The sequence below is a fragment of the Melospiza melodia genome, chromosome 8, assembly GCF_035770615.1.
Source record: "Melospiza melodia melodia isolate bMelMel2 chromosome 8, bMelMel2.pri, whole genome shotgun sequence".
Taxonomy (NCBI): Eukaryota; Metazoa; Chordata; class Aves; order Passeriformes; family Passerellidae; genus Melospiza; species Melospiza melodia.
In genome coordinates, this window is record NC_086201.1 from 19,924,196 (window position 1) to 19,946,927 (window position 22,732).

The 22,732-nt window shown below is 41.3% G+C and overlaps 1 protein-coding gene across 2 annotated transcripts in view; it reads right to left on the reverse strand.

The window, feature by feature from the left end:
- Positions 1-14,883, reverse strand: part of TLK1 (tousled like kinase 1) — a 68,407-nt gene extending 53,524 nt beyond the window's left edge. The window contains exon 1 of one of the 2 annotated variants that reach the window (XM_063162115.1): positions 14,784-14,883. Coding sequence is in view for 1 of the 2 variants with exons in the window: in XM_063162114.1 (XP_063018184.1) it covers positions 14,047-14,194 (148 nt within the window). In the remaining variant the exon portion in view is untranslated. Of the gene's footprint in view, positions 1-14,046; positions 14,247-14,783 lie in introns of those variants that run through there. The other variant, XM_063162114.1, reaches the window with a different exon arrangement.
- Positions 14,884-22,732: the final 7,849 nt, after the last annotated feature.

Below are 22,732 nucleotides of genomic sequence, written 5' to 3' on the forward strand. Positions count from 1 at the left end.
TTTCAGCTTCATTTGCTGCCAAAACCAGACGCTCCCTGTCCCTTGGGGAAGAGGCAGCAAGCAGGGAGAAGCACACTGCAAGTTCATGGGTCACTTGTTGGTGATGCAGACTAACAGGTCACGAGATAACACCAGTTCTGTGATACTCTCCAACCATGCCACTCTGAACAAAAGGCTCACTACATTCCATCCCTCCATTTACTTCTATGCTGAAAAGACTAAAAGCCAGGAGCAATCCTGAAGAAGAAACATCTACCTAGAGAAATACTATAAAGTACAGCAAATTTTATTTGCAGTATTCAGTGATAAGGAGGCAAACCGAGAGCTCCAAACACTTGTGTCCACGAAATGGCTGTTCTGCAAGAATTTAAAATGGCACAGGCCTTTTGCACATATCAAAAACAAACAGTAGCTTCTGCTATCTGAAGAAGGAGTGGAAAGGAAGCTAAAAGCAGAGGTCACCTATGGAGCAGGAACAGAGCAAGCAATGTCTCTTCCCATAGGGCTTTTGGTTCTCACCCTCCTCAGAAAAAGTAAACTATGAAGGAAGAAATACAAGATGCCACAGCTTTTCCCCAAATAAGTTTTTTTTTAAGTAACCCATAAAGCAGAGAGGCAGGCCAAAACCCCTCAACAATTTAATAGAATAAATTTATTTTTCTGAGTTACAATAACAGTCATTTAGTATCTGAAAGCTGCATTTGTGTCAAGAGAAGTGTATTTCAGTTGTTAATTCCCTGAACTTCCTAATCTCCTTACTTCTGTAGCTCCTACTGCCATTTCTACCCTCATGATCTTCAAAATCTCCCAAGTACAGACAGCCCACTGACCCTCGAGGCAAGTGCTCTGCTCCCTGGAGCGCACAGGGCAAACTGCTGACTGCAGTACCTTACTCTTAATCTCTATTGCTTACATGGCAAGGAACATGTTCGAAATAAGAAACTAAAAAAAAGGAAAATTATAAGTATTTCCAAGTAAATTCATCTATTTCACTTATTACATTGTGATCACCTAGAACATCAGCCCCATACAATTTTAACACCCAACATGAAAAAAAGCTCATTACACGTCTAAGATTAAACTAGGACAGTAAATTCACTAATTCTAATTACAAGATACATGAAATATTTTGGCTTTTGCACTACAGCATTTTAAGAAAAAGGTATTAATCTCCAGTAACACCATTCATTTCCTCCTTTTTCAAAATACCTGTATGGCCCACACAGAATGGAAACCACAAAAAAAAAAGAAAAAAAAAATTAACATATTTAGACTGCAGAATCACAAGATTCAGCACAAACCACCAGAGAGCCTGTGCAACAGGGATCCCGTGCAGGATGCTGAACAGGCCATGCTACATGTGAGATGGCTCACTGTGTTCTTTCTCTTGGAGGCACCCGGTCTAGGTGGTGCTCAGGGGAGCCAGCAACCAGCTTCTGCTCCTTCAGGTTGAAATCAAACCTTGTTTTTTTTTTTTTTAATTTACATCTTAAACAATCCAAGTTTCAATGAACGCAGGAAGAAACTCATTTCCTCAAAGTCCCTTGGTAGGGAGAAGACTCTCAGAACATGACTAGAGAAATTACACACAAAGAGAGCTGAGGTGTTAATGACTACACCCACATTTTTGTGGGACTTTGTAGTATTGGTTCCATTCTACAGGTAGAGGACAACAAAGACTTATGTGAAGTGGCACATGAATCCGTAACAAATTAGGTTTAAGGCTATGAGGGGGGAGGGAATATTTCAAGCTTTCTACTCCTTACAGCACAGCTACAAAGCCTGTTGATACCAACAGTGTACACTGAATTCAGTTGCAACTTTGAGCACTGAACATTTTTAAAAATTTAAAACCCACTCAGTTCACACACAAAGAAACATCCTATGTAATCATCTGTCAAAAATTCAGTTTTAGTTTTGCTCAGCATTATCACTAAAGAAATTTGCATTACAGCCATTTCTCCTATCCAAAGCTCATTGCCTAATTTTAAACCAGCTTTCTTTTCTGCTATACTATCACTTTCATTCAAGTTTTAGAAGAAAAAAAACAGAAGGGATTTTCATTCCTTTCAACACAGTCTCTTCCTAAGAAGTGCCCATCTTGCTGGCTAAGCGAACCTTGTGGAACACAGTCTGCAATCACATGAATAAAACTTCAAAAATGCAGTTAAAGCCCCAGGGGCAACCAGAAATTAGGAAAGAGCAGAGTTATAAGTCTTTGATATCACAAATTGAGAATGAAACTAATATTTTCAGGTATATGTTCAAAACACCAGTAAAAATACTGACCTGTAATTAACATCACCCACCATGCAGAAGCATGAACACTCACAGTACTACTGCCCTTTTATTCTCAAGGGATAAGGATGTTACACTGCCTTCTGTGGACCACTGTAGGCATAATTTTAGCAAAAGAAAGAGTGATCCAACCTCTCCTCCCCATCTGACAGGAGATAAAGCAGGATTTCTCCTTCAAATAGCTCACACCAGAGGCAGGGGAGTGCCATGAATCCCTTGGACAGTTAAAGCAGGCTTTGTGGAGCCTACTTCCTGCAGCCAACTAAACAGAGACAGAACAGACCATGCTACTGGGAGGCAGCAGCACACCTTACCAACATCTGACAAACTGGGATGCTTTTTATCTGGCACACATTTAACAAAACTGATCCACTTTGGGGTAACTAAGCACCAGCTAACCACATGGAAAATGCTTTAAAACTGAATACATCTATCGATGGACTTAAGAGAGGACCCAGAAGCAGACCAGGCTTACTTCCATCAGTAAGAAAACACAAACAGTCCAAATGAGACCACTGCCCTAGTTGGACACTGCCAAGGCCCTGCCAAGCCTGCAGGTGCATGGGGGTATCTGCCACACTCCCCAGCCAGACTGCTGCTTTGGCGAGCTGTCTCAGTGACAACTTCAGCACTATTCAAAGCAACTGAATAAAAACACACCAGTAAGGAGTTTCACTGAAGAACAAACAGGCTGAGCTGGAAGCTGCCCTCCTCTCCCTGCCTGTGCCAGCAGGCAGGGCCAACACACACCACATGCCCCCAGAGCTGGCAGCCAGGTCCCTTTCAGCTCCTGCACTGCCACAGTAAATATGAACATTATAAAGTCTAACCACGGGAAAACTCCTAAATACAAGGCAGCAAATAGCAAAACAAATAACTGAGTACACGGAGCAGGTTTGGGTCTAACTGTTAAAATAAAATCAGTCTAGTCTCTAATGAAACTCCTTTCCATCCCTAATAGATAGTCATGCTACCTATTTTGGCAGTTACCTGAAACACTGAGTCACTGCTTTCATCTACTGCTTTCATACAACAAAATGTTGTTCTGTGAGTACTACATGCTAACAAGATTATTTACCAAATGAGAAAACTCCACTAAAAATGGCTTCTTTTTCAGAAATAAGCTCTTCCACTCACTATCTTTGGAACGTTGATACAACAAACCAAATAAATTCCATGACTCAGTGGATGTAACAAAAAGCATTTGTAACAACCTGTCTAACTTAAACCTGAAAAATCATGAGCAATTCCACTGAAGACTGAAAAAACACTAAAAACATCTGTTATTTCCCAAAAATTTCTCATCCAAACTATTACCCACAAGAACCTTAAAACTGGATTTCACCTTTTTTCAAGTTGTAACTGTAGTCAGGGAGAACTTTGACACCTCAGATACACAAGCATTCCTCTCCAGCCTTCCTAGACACAGGTGCCTGTGACTGGGAAATCCTAAGTGCACAAAGCATTTGCCCTTGCTGCCAGCACTAAGCAGGAGAGCTCCCACATGGAGATGTGCTGCAGGACAAGGGAGGAGACTCCTGGGCACGTCCTTGGCTCACAGTCTCACTGAGCACATCCCCAGCTGAGCGTGGGAGGTCAAACATCCAGAAGGATCCTGCTCCTACTGCACCCTCCACTCCCTGCACCTAAAGACTGCCCTCCTGCCAGCAATACCAACAGCATGCACAAATGAAAACTGAGCAGGAGGAGCACTGCTTAGAGAAGCAGGATGATAGTGGAGGTCACCCATGCAGTCCAGCACCAGTCAGGAAGGGGACCTGGCAGTAGAAGGCAGGCTGAGTGTCCTGGTGGTGTAGGAGAGAGCACACATCCCATCCAGGGACAGCAGGGAGGATGGCATACTACCAAATTCTGCAACTTCTGATAGTCACTGGTATTGCTGCCTCATTGCTTGCTTCCCTTAGAAAGATGGGATTTCAAAGCCACAAGAACAACACACAAAAAAAATAGTAAAAATAGCTGAAATTTCTCCTTTTTTTTTTTTTTTTTTGGTTTGAAGAAACTTGAAGAAAAAGATTTAAGGGAAACAGCAGGAAGGTGGTGTCAGACACTGGCAGAGACTGGTGCCTGTTGTTTGCACTTCTCTGGAAGAAAAAAACAAGCGAAAGGCTCAGAGAACAGCATGTTGTGATTTAGCCAAGAGAACAAATCAGGTCAACTAGCAATCACACAACATGGGGGGAAAAGCCAAACCCCACCACTATTAGGGTAATTCACTGGAGATTTCATCGTCATAGCTTCACTATTTAGTACCCAAATTATGATAGATGTTGCAAGTATAAGAAACAGGGAGAAAATACAAGAAACACAGTATTAATGTATCATCTAATACACAACTGGGCTGTTGTGAACTTTATACATTTCTGTTCTTCTGCATAAAAACAAACAGTACCAAAAACTGAAACTCGTGATATGGCAAAACTGGCATGATTAATCCAGATGCCAATCTTTGTACCATCTGCAATCATCATCAGATTTAACAAAATTACATATTTGAAAAAATGAAACAAGTTTTTAAGAGGTATGTAATAATAAACAATAGGAATTTGGAACATTTTTACTAAAAGGCAGCTGAAATCTTTGCATAAGTTTAGCTTGTTTATGAGACTGCTTTGTAAATGCAGGGTCCTAATAGCAACATTAGTATTCCTAATGATAAAACAGTTCACTGAGAAAATTGTTTGTGTATACATAAAAATGTGTAATTTCAGGACATATAAAAATGCTGCTTCCTTAATAGTAACCACTTGCATGTTCTGGATATGGTAGCATGTATCAAGCAAGCAATTGAAAAAAAATCATGTATGGACGCAGAATACAAAATACCAGCTAACAAGGAAGACCAACATGATATTTGCTTTTCAGTTTGAATACTGGTGAACTCCTCTTAAGCATTATTTGTATCACAATCATTTAATAATACAATTTGATTACAAAGAGGCAATATGCAATATGATTGTATAAGTAAATTCAATAAGCAATGAACTTCAGAAAAGCAAACTGAGGCAATAATATGCACAGCAGAAAGTACTTTTTAACTCTCATTTAAAAATTCTAAACCTGCATCTTCAGGAATTACTTGTACTTGAATCCTACTTGTAACTTTAAAATACTAAAATCCCACTCCTCATAATGAGACCCTTCATAAGACTAAGAACACAAGTACTATAAGAAGAATTACTCCACTTTATTCCAAGTTAGAGCTTGTGGAGAGCTTACAAGAGAGCCTCTTACCAAACTGTGACTAAAACTACTGAAACTAAACCATGACACTAATTTAATAGTCAAGAAGCTTCTAAAACATGCATCAAAGACACAGCAAGCACTCCCAAACAGCCACCAGCTCAAGAAATAACTGAATTGCCAAAAAAACCCTGAAAAAAAAACGAAGAAAAACCCTAGTAATACCAATAAAACCACTCTTTATAATCGCTGCTACCACAGTTAAAATAAAAACTTACTTTGTAAAAATAATCACACTCCCTAGACCACCACCACTCTTGACTATTCTACTATACTATTCTAGATGTTAAAGTGATTAGTATTGATAATGTATGGATTTTCTTTTCGATAGCTTCATAATGAAAATATCAGCTTCCTTAAGGACACTACTTTTCTCATCACCTTTACTAAGAATACTCTAAGAAACAGAAAAGCCTTTAACATCCTTGAGAAGCAAAGTAGTTACTCAAGAGGGGATTAGGATGGACACTAAAATTGGCTAAAGTACTGTTGCAAAATTAAAGACAAAACTGTGGAACCCATAAGAACATAGCATTAACTAGAAGAAAAAACAGTATTTACCAAATACAGCCAAGCAGTGTACAGGTTGGATTAGTTTAAGCCCCTGTGAAAAAAAAGAAGTCTACAAATCCTACTTGTAGCATCATCTGAGTTTGTCTCCATAGAACCAAGAGACCAAAGAGTTCCATGGTGGAGCAAGGAAACGGAAACACATCTGCTGGTCAATCTACACAGTCCCAAGAGCATCACAGTACCACTGTGGGAAGACCAGGATCTAAATGATACTGTTTCAGATTTGCAGGACTTATGAAACTCATTATTTATTTGTAAGATTACTTTCCAATTTCTTGCCCTTCAGCATATAGTTCAAATGTTTGTTTACTTATTAAAAAAAAAAAAAAGCAATCCACCAAAAGTTATAGCTGCAAGACGCAGTGTTTGAAGTATCTACATACCTTTCAATTCAAGGTAGTTACAAAATTAAATAGCTAAAAATCTGGGGGTGTGTGACATCATATAACAGATTTTTCTAAAAGCATCAGGATTTCCTTTATTCCTCAAAAAAAGCTATTTTTCTCTTATAGGTATAGATCTATTAGAAGTCCATAGAAATAGAATCTAGTACTCCTCAACCCCCCAAATAACTATGGTCAGGCTTCATTTCCTGTAAAAAGCACTCTGGAGTTTCTTACCACCATTCCCATCTCTTAAAATACAAAGTTCAGACTGCTTTGTTCTTAAGGACATTATAAAGAAAGCATTTCAGCCTTAAGTTTCCACCTACTTAAAACTGCAGATTTGATGAGGTGAGATACATTGCTTAATGCTCCTGCTGCCACCTCTCAGCAAGCAGAGGTGGTCCTAGGGAATACCAACCTTCTCCGTGACATCCAGTTTCACATAAAAGCTCCAGTAAATGAACTTTCCCACTCCAAAGTGACCAGATTCCTGTTGCAGTTGTGTAGTCACTCAAAAATCACTAGCTGCTCATCTAAATCCTTGGAGGACAGTTGTCAGCTTCAGAGACTTTCCAGCTAAAGCTACTGAGCGAGCACAAGGCAGGCAATTTCTCTTATTTGTGCATTTTAAAAATATGCTTCAACACCAAATGTTTAATCGAAGCTTGGAGCAATAAGTCTATGGTGAGGTTTAAAGTTTATGATGCATTAAATTCATAAAAGACAAAAATATTCAAACATTATAAACTTGAATGCTCTGCTGGCAGACAGACCATCACACCACTGGAAGCTGTGGGTGAGCTGCCTGAACTGAAGCACTTGATCAGCTTTCACCACCAACTGCCTCAGCCATTTTTGTTTGCTCAACCACTCCAGCAGTTGCTTTACTCAGAACTGGTGAAGAGCAACCAACAGCTTTTTCAGAAAGCAGGAAAGCCTGGCTTTCTCTTCCAAATGATGAACATGAAGGACTGGTGACTGGATTTGATCTTTTAACTCCAAATTTCGCAAGGCACAGTGACCAGAAGTAATTTACTCATTTCACAAACTACAAACAATTCTCCTTTTTCTGGTTTAAATGCAAAGCACATTTGGATATATTTGTTTCTTATTATGTACGTAGCACAATTAGAAATCACTTTATTTAACTAACAAAGTTAGCTAAAAGCTGTCTAAAGCATGGGGAACTACATTTCTTAAACATAAAGAACCTAAGCAGTGTAACTCCTTAAATAAATGCATACAGATGTGTCCCCTCCTGCCTAGCAAGAGGTATGATCAAATTAGACCAATTAGAATCAACTTTTCTTTAGGAAAAATAATTAAGCACAAATGCAAAATAAAATTAAAAACAATTATTTAATCAGGGTTTCCTGCTCACTGATTTAAGTCATGATTAATAACACAGTCACTGATTTCAGTCAATCCCTCCAGCACGGACCCATCCCAAAGGGTCGCACAGTCCCAATCTTCCCCCAGCATCTTCAGCATGTCCAACTTCACTTAAGACCTTCTGCTCCCTTCTTCCAGGACTAAATTTGAGGTGAATTAAAGCTTACAAGCAGTCATGTTCTTGCCACCTACCACATCCTCCCCAGGAAAAGCCTAGGTGCCAAGATTTTTCTGCTACAATATCCCATTGCTCTGCTCAGGAACGAAAGAAAGGAGTAAGGCCTCCAGACAGAAGGTGCCTGGGAAGGAAGCAGACCCTTACTTCCTACCCCAAACAAAGCATCTCAATAAGGATGGAGTCAGAATGATGGGAAATGGAGGATCCAAAATACCTTCTGATGCTCACTAACTCTTCCCTATTCCTAGAGAACTTCGTCCTTAAGTACTGAACAAAAAGTGCAGTACTTGTTATTTTCAGCAAATATTAGAAGTTTTCCACTTGCAACACCTGAAAAACTGGGTTATATTATGGTGGCCAGCTTCTGTTTAACTGCTCTCCAACGATCATAACTGAAGCACTGGCGTTCTCAACCGAAACCCTGACCACTCTTCTTCTTCTACCCACCTTCATATCCACTAAGAGCAATTTGGCAACCCAAATCTGCCTTTTCCTCTTTTACAACTGAAACACACCAAGCCAAACAGAAAGAAGTTCATAAAGCTTTTCTTCCTCCCACTTGTGCGCTTTCATGCTTTTTAGCTACAATTCAAGAACTACTCTACTGCATAAAAACAATTCACTAACTTCAACATTATTTCTTGTGAAAAAAAAAAAAAACCCAGCATGGAAGCAAAAAATTTAGTATGGGAGAAAATGGATTGGGAGCAAGTACTACTTCAAAACACAACCTTATACCAAGAACACAAAAAGCATAAAGGACTATTTAAGCCTGTCATATTTCTGTAAGATCAATTCTTAAGGCAGTAAAATTCTATAGAACTAACTTTGCTCATGATGCACATATATATGGTAGTGTTTCCAAGCAGTCACAACAATATTTTGCAATCATTTAGGATTATCAGGCTCTAAGAAAATCCAGAGAAATGTCAATACTAACTGCAGACTACAGTTATTACTAACAAGCAAGTTTACTTCAGCTTGGTGGAGAAAAAAATTACTTGCTGAAAGAAAAAGCAAACAAGAAAAAACATAGAGGGGAAGAAAAAAGAATGAGAGAAATAACAAGTGTTTTACTTGAATGGAGATAATAAATATAAACATCCTGTCCCTATGTCAATTCCCTCTCTCGATTTAAAATGGAATAGGTTAATGGGAAATTCCATTCCAGGCAGAATAAAGCAGAATTAAAACAAAACAATTGGCCAAGAACTAATTTACACTATTTGCTACAGCACCTGCATTTTAGAAAACCAGATTCAAAAAAGGATTTGTATTAAAAAAGGTTTCCTTTCCCATTTCTCATTTGGACATGCTACAAGATCTCCAAAGAATTTGGCATAAGCATCAGCTTACTATGAGAATCACATCTTCAACAAAACCAGCAATAATATCACAAGCTAGAATTTGTGTGTATCACTGGCACAACATTAATCTCAGACAACACCTTCTCATGCTACAGTCAGCCTAAATAACCTTTTATGATTGCAGTGCTCATTCTGAGTAAAAAAACCACATTATTTTTAAATACAAAAAGTGTTCCTGTTCTTCTCTGCCCCATATAAACTGGCCAAATCAATAAAATTTTAAATCTACAGTTGAATGATAAAAGCCAACAAACTTACTGAGAACTTCCTGTTAAAGCAAATAAAGTAGCTGATGTTTTACACTACATGCAAACAACAGAAAACAACAACCCTGGAAGTTTTAATAAGATTCAGGTTGCTTTCATGTTCATGGACTAATATACTGTATGTAGCATACAGATACAACCTGGCATCTAGAAGCGTTTTCTAGACTGAAAACTTAAGGAGCAAACAAACTGTTACCTTTGTGCTCAGACACACAACTACCATCACATTTTAGGTAACAATAAATACAGACAATACACCTTTATCAAATTTTATTTAAAAAGTCACCAACAAAATTTGCTACCCATACAACATAACTTCTTCAAAGATTGTCAAATACATGGCATAAGTTTACTTACCATCATATTACCATTTACCATTTTGCCATCATATATAAATTTGGACTGAAATTTTGCATTTCTGTTGTGTTAATTCAAAGTTCTATTTGGAATTCTATTTTGCTTTTAGAAGAGTATTGAAAGCCAACAGCACACACAAAAAATAACTTACAAAGCATTATGCTTAATTACCAGACACTGCAGCACCACCCAGTGAGGCAGCCATGTCCTGGGCTGCACCAAAAGCAGCAAGTCTCTAACGTGAAGGGAGGGCATTCTGCCCCTCTACTCCACTCTGCTGAGATCCCACCTGGAGAGCAACGAGGGACACAGACCTGCTGCAAGAACCCAGACAGAGGCCATGGACACGATCAGAGGGCTGCAGCATCTCCGCTATGGAGACAGGCTAAGAGAGTTGGGGTTGTTCAGCCTGGAGAAGAGAAGGCTCTGGGGAGACCACACAGCACCTTCCAGAACCTAAAGGGGGCCTATAAGAAAGTTGGACAGAGACTTTTTACAAGAGCATGAAGGGACAGGACAAGGGACAACAGCTTTAAATGGATACAGAGTAGATTTAGATTCGATATTAGGCATATTTACTTGGGGGTGGTGAAACTCTGGAACAGGCTGCTCTCCAGTAGCTGTGGAGTTGCACCTGCCACATGCCTGGGGAAGTGTTCAAGGCCAAGCTGAATGGGGCTACCTGGTCTAGTAGGAGGTGTCCTTGCCCATGGCAGGGGGTTGGAACTAGACGATCTTTGCAGTCCCTTCCAATGCAAGGCAATCTTTTCTGTGGAATCTCTTCTGACTCTGCCCTGTCAGCATTGGCCTGAACATTCTCCATTTACAAAACAGCAATTTGCAGGTATGTGCTTTAATATTTTTAGTTACAGGCATGAAGCAGACAAAAGTAAAGAAACTTCAAGCAGGAAATTTTGTGACTGCAATTATGTGAGCTATGGCACAAGATTTAGTCACACAACCACACATACAGTATGTAAAATAATACCTCATAACAGTCCTCCTAAATTCCTGATAACATCTACTGCAGAGCTCTTAAGTGACCACATATACCACACATAAGTTATGGGAATATAAAACAACTGACAGAATGACAGACATTTACAAGCTACACTAAAATGCAAATAAGAGATAATTCTTATACAGTAAAAGTGTACAGCTGCAACTGTATTCAAGTCCATCCCAGTCTTTTTATTTCAAAACCTCAAAACATAAATTCAAATCAATACAGTGAAGCCATGAAGCCACTCTAGATCAAAATATAGAAGACAGCATCCAATGGAAAATGTTGCTGCAATGTTACAGTGCATTTTAAAAGATTAAAATATTTTTAAAATATTATTTCCTCTAATTTCACCCACCTTTTCCAAGTAGTCTTTTGATGCTGACAAGATATTGCCTTTTTTTTTAAAACGTGTTTGTGCAATCGTTATATATGCCAGAGCTTTCCTTTTCTGCTTTTTTCTTATTAGAGATTCCAAAAATATTTTTAGAATTTCCTAAATCAAGATACTGAGGGTTTCTGTTCTGAATAAACCAGAATGTTCAAATGCCCATGTGAGACACGTGAGCTGATACCAGACCTTCATAGGTGAGGTCAGACCAACCACAGCACACGTGGTACACTCTGTGGAGGTCTGCACTTCCAAAGGCAACAGGGACATAACTCTCACCAAAGCCAACCAAAGGGATCTTAATCCACAAACAAGAAGGCCGGGCTGGGAAAGAAGCTCTGCACAAGTGCCAAAAGCGCTGTATCGGTAAATATTACCCACTCAAAACTGGCACCAGCAGCAATGCAGCTGTGATCCAGTATGGGCCAGCAGCCTTGTGCACTGCTCCAGAACTCACAGGCTCCATTAACATCACCAGGTATCACAAGTTCAGCATTGATAATGGCCCAGGCTCCCATAAACACACAGCACTGCAAATATGCCTTGCTTAATAGTTTGAGCTGGCATCAATCTTTCACGTATATAAGCCAATGTCTATGAACATACTAATGTATTTTTATTTCAGGGCCTATTGATTTCTGGCAAGATATTTCTTTGTAAAACATATATACATAAAGTAAGATGCCTTGATAACATCCCACAAGCATGAATGCAAAACATGAACCCAAGCATGGCAGCTTTTGCTTATTTTCAAAGAGAGCTACCTAGCGAGGACATACAATTTGAACATAACCCAGGAACACCATGCAAATACAACACATTACAGTACCAAGCAAACACCAAGGTTTTGATTACTTTTAACCCACAATCTGTATTAGAGGATACAAATTACAGTACCCAGAAAAATCCAACAGCGTGAGTTGTAAGAAAGAAAAATGTAAATAGCATAATCATCATATTAAAAATGAGCTTCACCAAACATATTTCTCTTGTCTCAACAGAGCTACTCAAGGACCACCATTTTCTGTTAAAATAAACAGATACATAATTTATATTTCAATAATAATTTCAAATTTGTATGGCAGGTATATGAAATACATCCAAAAATATCCTACATATACATATTACCTGCATGGATATTCATAAAAAGAGTTGCAACAGTGAAGAAACCTGCTCTCAAAAAACTTAAAACTATGAATTTGGCTGCTGCTGGTGGTTTTTCTAACAGCTTTCTCTTCCCAGAGAAGATGAGCACAAAATGCCTGCCACTTTACTCAGCATCTTTAACATATACCATAATTCCTTCCCAGGTATTTTCTAGAGCATTTCATGTCAATCTACCTGCAGGAGCGTGTGCAAAAGTGACACAGAGTGATACAAGTCTGACAACTACTGGTGTGGAAAATGGAGAAACCAGACTGCATTATACATTTTCAGGATGTCGAGTCCTTGTTACCAAGTCCCTACATTGCTTATCAACCAAATAAAAAAAAAAAAAAAAAACAAGAAAACCAAAAAAACAAGCAAGCAAGCAACCACAGGAAGACCTAAAAAACAAAGACTCTCCATCTTCGCAACTATTTCTATTTTAAGTTAGCAAGTTTCCTGCTTGGGCGATGACGTTTTGCAGATGCTACAAGAAACGCTACATGGTATTCATTAATCTGGGGCAAATCAATTAAAATTATACAACTGCTCGGTATGCAAGTATCTGTGCATAAAAGTTCTCCTCCGCCACTAACTGGCGTTCAGCAAGTAGTTATTTTAGCTAAAAGCGCCGAGAAACTCACTAGCTGTATAACTGCTACATCTTGTGGCAACACAACACAAGGAGGAAAAGCAGACAATACCCGAAAGGGAACAGCGAAGGGACTTGTTTGCTCATAACCTTCATACAGATATTCCCTGCAAACACCCACAACACCCTGCTGTCGCTGTCGGTGTAACACAAGAGGGGAGGAGCAGGGGAGGGAGGAGAAAAATATTATCATCGAAGGCGTGATGGAGGACAGGAGAAAGTTGCAGTCATTCCGTGGCGGCCGCAAGGCGCCCTGTCACTTCTGGCCGCAAAACCGGCCGCCCCCCAGGGCGCTTTCCCCACGGGGACGAACCTCCGGCCCCTCTCTTCCCACCTCCATGATGCCAAAAGTGCCCAACTCCCTCCAGCAACAGCGGCTGCATCCTCCGGCGCAGCACTTCTACTTAGCCGCTGGCGGAGGGGAGCCTATTTCGGGGAGGACGCGGCGAGCGGCCGCCCGAGGAGACGCGAGCGGCTGCGGCGGGCGGACGGCCCGGGGACGGAGGGAGCACGGCGGGTCCCCCTCCGCGGCCCGGCGCGGGGGGTAACAACGAGGCGCTGACGAGCGGGCGGGGGCGGCGGAGCCCCGCTCGCCCAGCGACCGAGGTTCCGCTCACCACCACCGGGCCCAGCGCTGACCCCGCGCCGCCGCCGGGGGCACCGGCCTCTCCCGCCGCCGCTTCCCAGCGGCCCGGGACCGGCCTCCGGCAGCGGTGGCTGGGCCCCTCCCCAAGGGCCGGGCCCCCCGCGCAGCCCCGCGGCGCGCTGGTTACCTTCCTTGGGCGGCTTGCCGGGCGGCGCGCCGTGCAGCTGGGAGGCCGCCGCCGCCGCGGAGCAGCCCTGCAGGCTCGGTGGGGACGTGGAGAGCCGGGACCAAGATGGCGGCCCCTCCAAACTTCCACTGCTACTTTGGACACTCATCAAGCTACTTTCCTGGAGCCCGGCAGCCGCCGGGGGCGGCGGGGAAGGCGGCGCGGCGGGGGGACACCCAGCGCCGTGCTCATGGCCGGGGGGCCGGCCCGACACCGGCGCGGGGAGGCCGCCGGCTGGGAGCGAGCTCCGGAGGCAGGCGGGGCGCGGGAGAGACGGGGCGCGGGGCCAGCGCAACCTGCCCGCACCTCTGCACTGCGTCGCCGCCGCCGAGCAGCCGCCTGTGTCTGAGGCCAACCTTCCCCGCCGCCGCCGCCGCTGCCGCCGGGGAGGGGAGGGGAGGGCGCAGGCGGGGAGGGGTCATGCGCAAACACGATCGCGAGCCGAGCGAGCGCCGCGCTCCGCCGGCGCCCAGCCGAGCCCCGCCGAGCCGGAGCCGCCCAGGGGCGGCCGGCGGGAGCGGCGCCAGCCGCGCACGCACCTGCCCCCGGCCCCGCTGCGCCGCGAGGCCCGAGCGCGCCGGCTGCTCCCGCCTCCGGGCTCCGACCCCGGGCCGGCTCGCAGCCGCCCACCGGCTGACCCCTCTCCCCGTGCATGCCCGTCCCGCGGCGATACCTCCCCGTCTTGCCCAAGCGCGCACCTTCCGCGCCGCGGGCGGCCCTCCGTTGGCCGCCCCGGCCCGGCCGGAGCTAGCTCCCCTGAGGCCGCGCCGTTCCCCTCCGTCTCGGTTTCCTCGGCGGCGCGGTCCGCCCGTGTCGCCTCGCCTTCCCCCGCGCCCCGCCGCCACGGCCATGGTGGTGTCGGGGCGGGGCGGCGGGGGCGGGAGCGGCGGCGGAGACGGTACGCGCGGCTGCCGCGGCCGGGGCCGGGGCCGCGCCGCCCGGCACCTCCCCGGCGTGCGGCCGCGCGGGGCGAGCCCGGCCCGCCGCTGCGAGAGTGCGGGCGGCAGCGGCGGCGCTGAGCGGGCTCTTCCCTGCGCGGTCCAGGTGAACGCTGTTCAGGCAGCATCTCCGGGCGCTCTCGGGCGCCTGCCGCGTCTCAGCGTTCTTCTCCCGGACAGGACGGTGTGGCAGCAGAGACTCGGGGGCACTCGGGAGAAGCCGATGCCCCGAGGGAGAGAGAAGGCTTTGGCCGCCAGCCGCAACCCGCTTCGCTGAGGAGCGGGAGCTCCCACCGGGTGAACTGGAAGTCGGGCAGGAGCCATTTACCAGGCCCACCGCCTCACCCGCTACAACCACCAGGCTGGGGCTCCCAGGTGGGCACCAGCGCCGACCTGGCAAATTTCAAAACTTCCCTCTCTGCCTTGAGTTTAGAGATTAAATTGCAAACTTAGCCGAATTTTTCAGTTATTCCTTCCTTAAAATTAACATAATCATGACTGAGAATGTAAGATATATGGAAAGTCACTTCTGAAACAAAGCCTTTTAACTTACCAGTGCAACTGGTAAATATATTTTATATATATTTATATATATAACAGGGATAAAAATTACTATGATTACTTACAAAAAATCACGAGTTGCAGATATATTGCACTTTGTGTATATGAAGAATATCTTCATCATTCAGGCATGGCGCTTATTTTGTGGTTGCTGTGTGGAGACATCCTGTCCATCTACTAACCTACTTTCTCCTCTATTTGAGAATGACAGGAATAGATTACTAATGTTGGATTGCAGCTCTCTGCACAACACACATATTACTAAGTCTGTCTCTTCCTTTTAAAGTGACATCTGTGAAATTATCTAAGATCTTCACCTCCCACAAGTATACAGCATAGCTGGAAGTTTCCTTGCAGTTTGGTATTAACTTAAAGTAAAAATTAGTATGTTTACTTGATAAACAAGTCAGTTCCAGGGCATGTATCTAGTAACAGCTAATATATATATATAGATAGATAGATAAATATAGATAGCTATAGATAGATTTTTTTTTTTTTTTTTTTGCAGAGAGGTGATCTGATATTTCAACAAGGAATTGCTTTTAAGGACTTGATCCTAAAGACTTTATGTAAGCAAATTACATCAGGAAATTTCCAATACTTGGGAGTGAAGTAAAACAGTGCTGGTTCACTCTGACTGTATTAATACTTAGCAGCTGGTATAGAATATTCTTGCTAGGTAGAAACTAAAACATACTCATAATCCCACAATCCATATGATAGCATAAGTGAACATGCACCTGGTTTCCTGATGAACATATCATGCTGCAGCATGCTGCTTCTAAAATCTGCCAAGTAAAAAGCAGTAACTGAAAGAAATTGTCTCTTAATTTATAGCCCTTTGCATCCACTTAATACAAACCCCTGCTATCCTTACAAAACCATACGTAAGCAAGCATTCTTTCTTCCAGTTTTGCTTACAAACGGTTGCCTACAAATCATTCCACTGACACAGTTGAGACTTGTTCAAATAAAGCATTATTTGATTAGGGGAACAGGACATCATGAAGAAGATCCCATTCATTACTTCCTCTATCAGACGTGCAGATTAAATATTACAAAAATGCTGAAGTGTCTTTTATATTTTCATTAACACTATGAAAAATAATCAGATCTTTGCCATCTCATAATGTGTTAGACAACACCTCATCAAGGGACCAGGAGTAAGTGGGCACATACTGCATGACTTCCCAGCAGAGCACAGTATGTGCTGCAAAATATGGGTTGAGTCTGCATTTTGTAATATAGTAGAGCTGTATCTCTTGGTTTCGTGCATTGTTGAAGTAGAGATTGAAAGCAGAGTGTGAATTATATAGATCATCTCCAGAAGAGACAACATATATAACTTCAAGAATACACGGAGTTGGGTATATTCCTCTCTTTAGTTTACAGAAAACCTACTTTCATACTGAGTTAGAGCTGACACTGATTTTAATGTACCCCTTTATTTGTAAGCCACATTGCTTCAGTGTTACGAATTTAATAGTATCATGGCAGAAGAGAACATCTTCCTTAGTACTTTTCAGAAATTTCAAATTTCAAAAGACTTCCTGTATCAAATAGCATCATAAATGTACATAATGCTTTTCCTTGAATGCTTTGTCTTTATTTTGCAATAAAACTTTATGATCCAGTGGCCAGAGAGATGGCCTTTCTCTCACAGTGGTGAGCACTCAGTCAGCATCACCTGCCCAAAATAATAAATATTAAATCCAACACAAATAGTACTAAGTATTACTAATTATTTCTTTAAAATATAATATATATTAAATCTTTCTCTTTGCCTTCTAGTTCTCAGAATCGTTTTTATCAAGGTTTATGTGAACACTGCATACCATTAACATCAGGCATAACTTGAGGTAGTAGGTAGAGGGAATCAACTTTTAGTGGGATTGCTCTGGATAATAATGAATAAGGTGCCACACACCTACCTACATAGGAAAACTTGATTCCAGGTGAAGTCCCAGAAAACTCATTTAGTTTTGCTAATTCCTGAGGAAGAGGACCTCAAAACTCAGATCAGAACAGAGAGGAGTAAGATCCCTGTGTGCTGATTTTCTCATAGGAATGTGTCAAATGAAAGTTAGCAATGTTTATGGCAGTAGTAACTCTCTAATTGAGGACAGTTGAAGAATAGAAGAGTATAAGTAATTTTCCATATTCCAAAGATGAAAAAAAGGTAAGCAACAAAATCCTGAAAAGCACTAAAATTCTAAGAGCTTTCAATTTTGTCACTGGAATTATCTATGCAAGAAACTTATATCACAGTAAGTTCACAATCTCTAGGAAGTAAGAAAAGTTAAATGGCAGCAAAGGAAGGTGCTTAAAGAATAATGGTCTGAATAGTGACAATAAGGAAGATTACAGCAGGAATAAGTTTTTGGAGACATTTACCTTACATCTATAAAGATTACTGTGCACTCGGATCAAATGTCAATTACAAAATTTCACATACATCCTTTAGAGAACAAAGAGACATAATCTCAAACATTACACATAAAATCCAGAGTTTATCCCACATGTTCTTAAGGAAGAATACACTGTGACTGAGGGGCAAGTTACAGAGATATGGCAGTTCCTTCCCTGTTCCGAGACCTTCATTGTTCATAGGCACCAAATACATTTTGGTGTCCTTATGAAAGATTTGTACCTAATAACATCAAATATTACAGGTTGTTAATCACTCATATATCTTACCTGTGTTTTTCCCACCAAAGTCAGTTTGCTATTAGCAGGCTTAGGTTTCATGCAAGCAGCAGATGGTGCAATACCAAGGTGTAGTGACTGACCACGCCAGGTAACTGATTATATGAATAATGTATGTTTACACAGAGGTTCCAAATAAGACCATTTTTAAATTATGTCAGTAATTAGAAGGAAGGCCTCCAATTCACAAGATGATTGGAAGTAGAGGTAGAAGAGGAAATTGATTTAGCAGGCTGGTTCTTTTAGGAAGGAAAATTAAGTGTTATAAGAAATTACAATATCCTTGCAAAGTAGTAAACTATATGCTCTAAACTATATGCTAAACCATATACTTCCAAACTTAAATCAGTCTTTCAGCTACAAACCGGGGAAATGCCAGGAGTCAGAGATCATTAGGGTCCCTACCTCTGATGCTTTTGGTATTTATTTTACCTATAGCTTCTTCCATCTCCTTGGACTTGGCACAAGACAGTAGAGCAACCAAGACTTAGTATCCTTTGATTTATCCCCTCAATTATTTGTGATGCCAGTGAAATGGAGGTTTCAAATTCTTTGTTAGTTCCTTGTCAGCCTAGCACTGGATAATAGACCCACAGCACTATTTTCTTAAAGCAAAAGCTTTTACAGTATGCCTCACTGCATATTTGCCAATATTTATGAATTTTATACATAAAAATATGTATACACATGCACTCACCTACCCCATATATAGAAAGACCTACACAGATCCCATAACTATGCCAACATTAGCAGCCAATCTGATTTAATTAACATAGTAGAAAAATATTCTTGCAACTAAGGAGACACAGTGGTATAGCACCTTGTGTAGAAAATGCTGAAATTATTTCATCAACAAAATGATGTATTTATGACATTTCTAGGTTATATGTAATATAATATGCTGCAAAAACATAACAGAAAAAAAATGCTGTCTTCTGTCTTGGTGAATAATGGAAGTCTGTAGCTCAAACACTCTGTCCTCCCTTCTCCTAACACAGCACATGTTAGGACATGTATGGACACTCCCTGGATCAGACCAACATGCACCTGGCCAGTCTGGGTTGGGATAATGACTAGAATCTTCCAGTCTGTATTCTGTAGGTCAGAAGATTCAGAATGCAGTTTTGGCACAACTACAGTGTAAAATGCCACGTGACTGTGGCAGCAAGTGCATTGCTGTGATAGAACACTATCTCAGCTTGGAACAGCTTCTGCACCTGTTTTCTCATGAAGCATTTCTATTTATGAGCAAATAGGAATGTTGCAATTGTACTAACGTTGATTTTAAAGTTTAGTTAAAGTTTTCTAAAACTGGTTTAATGCAATAACACTTTTATAGGAAAAAGTTGTTTTGAACTCAAATCAACTCAGAGACTCACTGAATTAGAACTGTATTCTTAAGCCATATACTGCACTACAAGCTTTACAATTTTTTAATATGGCACTTGCCAGCAACTCTGAGTTGCAAGGTAACAAAAACATGCATAAATAATACACTAGCAAAAATATCTTCCCTACCAGCTTATCAAGATGCAGAGAAGCTAAAATGAAAACAATGTTATCACATTAGGCCTACGTTTAAGAACTAGACACAAACACTGTGTAAACACAGTTATATTTTTATCATTTATGTAATAGTCATAAACTGCAATTATTATACCTTTAATATCATCACCATTAGTCAGATTCAGTGATCCACCTCTGTTATAATGATTTTTGTTCCAAACCTCCAAGAAGCCTGCACACAACTTCCTGTCAAACCAAACATGAAAATTAAATAGAATTTGGGGGATTTTTTTTTTTTTTTTTTGCCATACAAATATTTCTTTCTACTCCAGCTCTAGCTGCTTTGATTATTAGCTAAATTCCAGTCAGATTCAAGGGCAGTTTTACAATCTTCTTGTTTATGTCATTTTAGTAAAAAATAATTTGGTTTTAAATGTTCTCTGGTGAAGAAATAAAAAAAATCTGGATGGATGCTACATTCATTTTCTTTCTCCCCATCTGTCTGTTTTCATTTTATTATATTACTTTCCTTCCCATGTCCCTTGCAATCTACTTGTCTGCTCTTCCCTGCAATTTTTTTCTACACTCAGACTATTCCTTTTACAATGTTGCTGTCAGGTAAACAGGCCTCTCTTATCTGTCAGGCTTCCTCTCCATGTTTTTTTAAGCTTATGCTTTCCCACACGTCTTTCATAGTTCTGTCTCACTCTTTACACCTTATATCTTCTTTCCTGAAGTATCTGTCTTGCCTGGAGCTTATTTTGTTGCCTTTGATTTTAAGCCATTAGAGACAGACAGTGTTTGCAGAGAGCCATGTCTGTATATGGTTTCCAATAGCAGTGGGGCATGTCTTGATGCTTTTTTCAGGCAACAGGCTTACCAGTTTAAGGTTGTTGGTTTGGAGTTTTTTGTAATTGCTGAATAAGGCCTTCAAATTTTAGCCACAAAACACCAACGATAAGCCTGACAGATAATTAAATATTAGATGCTAAAATAACAGTATTCTAATTACAGATTCTCTGCCTCTGTTCCCTTCCAACTCCAGATGAGCTGGTCTGCTGCATCATTCTGCAATGCCCCCTGTGCTGGGAATAGGGGAGCTGCTTTGCTCCAACTGTTCTGACACCCACTCAGTTCAGCGTCCTACCCCTTGTTCTGTCCAAGCACACCTCCAAAAAAAAGATAACAGCCCCATAGTCAGCAGATTTAGAACAATCTTTCTTTCAGGGTACTGAGACAGTTGAAGAGATAAGAGAGGAAAGGCTGCTTTGCATATTTAGCTCATCAGTTAATGCTTCCTAATGAGACAAAGGTGGAAGATATAAATACGAAACTGATCACAAAACAATAAAATTAATGATGCCCAAAAAAGCATAGAGTGACAGAAAGAGTATGGCTTTCCAAACGTGGATTCTTCTTGGCTTACGGAATGAACGGGTGGGTAGATCTTTTGGAAGAAATTCATAAGGAAATAGGAGCATAGGAGAGCCCACAGTTACTGAAAGAAGTATATTAAAGGCACAACAGCAGACTACCCTAATGTAAAGTAAGCACTGGAAGAGAGCAGCAAGGCTTCATCAGGAGCTATTTGGTTAACTGAAAAACAGAAAGGAATCACACAAAACAGTGAAAACAAGAACCTAAAAAGGAGTTTAAAAGCATAGTAACACACTGGAAACTAGAAACCCACACAAGGAACAAAGGATGAAGGCTAAGAGGCTATATGAGCTAATCTAGGAAAGGATCTAAGTAAAAGAATATCTAAGTAAGAGACAGCAAATAATGTGAGGTGAAGAATTCTGAAATACACAAAGCTTATTTGCCTAATGTGTCTACAAAATATCTTAGTGTCAGACATGCAAAGCAATTAATTTCAACAAAGGTCTAAGACACACAGACCAGAAAAGGGAAGGAATGTGTTAAGCAATATTAAGAAATGCCAGTTTCCAATCCTGCTGATTTAAACATGTAGTTCAGAAAGCAGTGGATAAAGCCAGCCTCCCTGTATCCTCGTGTCTCTTGACTGCATTAGCCCAGAGCAAAAAGTATGACTGAAATTTATGGCTGGAATATTCATAACATTCTTCTGTGAGTTTTCAAGTACCTGATATCAGGGTTTCATTTACACTGAATTCCTTGTTGCCATGGTAGGCTCTCTATTTACCTGCTTATTTTCACAAAATCTTTAGAAATGTGGTGTCTCTGAGACCACAACTACTTGGTCCGCTTCAGTTGGAGAGTAAGCAACAAGTTCAAAAGGCATGGTGTGGCCTGACTGGTCATATGTGGGATTGTATAAACTGTGTTTCCATAGGAAAATGTGCTAAAAATTACCCTGGAGCACTTAAAAGATAAAATAATCTCTGAATCATGATTCTGGGATGGGAGCAGGGAGAGGGTGCTCTGAGGGGGTCATTGTTTCGGTTTGGGTTTTTTGAGAAATCATGAAGTGCAAGAGAGGTCGAAAAAGACTAGAAATGATGAAAATACTGCCTAAGAAAACAAAATGCCATTGGCCTCTCATAAATAACCATACATCTCAGAGATACTGTCATAGTATATTTAAAATGTAATTTTAGGATCATTATTGTGTGAAACCTATCCAGTTTCCTTCCTAGAAAAGCCAGCAGGCCTATTGAATAAGAAGGAAGCAGTAAATGTGGTATCTATACTTTAACAAAGTCTTTAGTTGGGTTCTCTCTAATTTTGCCAGTAATAGAAAAAATGGTGGAGACGAAGTCAAGTAACAATTTACACACAAGTAGTTAAGTATTTCTTCCAAAAAGTATTTTTTAACAATTTTCTGACAGAGTAAGATGGTACTGCAGTAACATCCTTCAGGGACTTCTCATCCATCCTATTCTACTCAAATTTTCATTGAACAGTTTGGAAAATAGAGAAAGGAGTAACCTTGTAAAATTTGCAAAAGTTTGGAA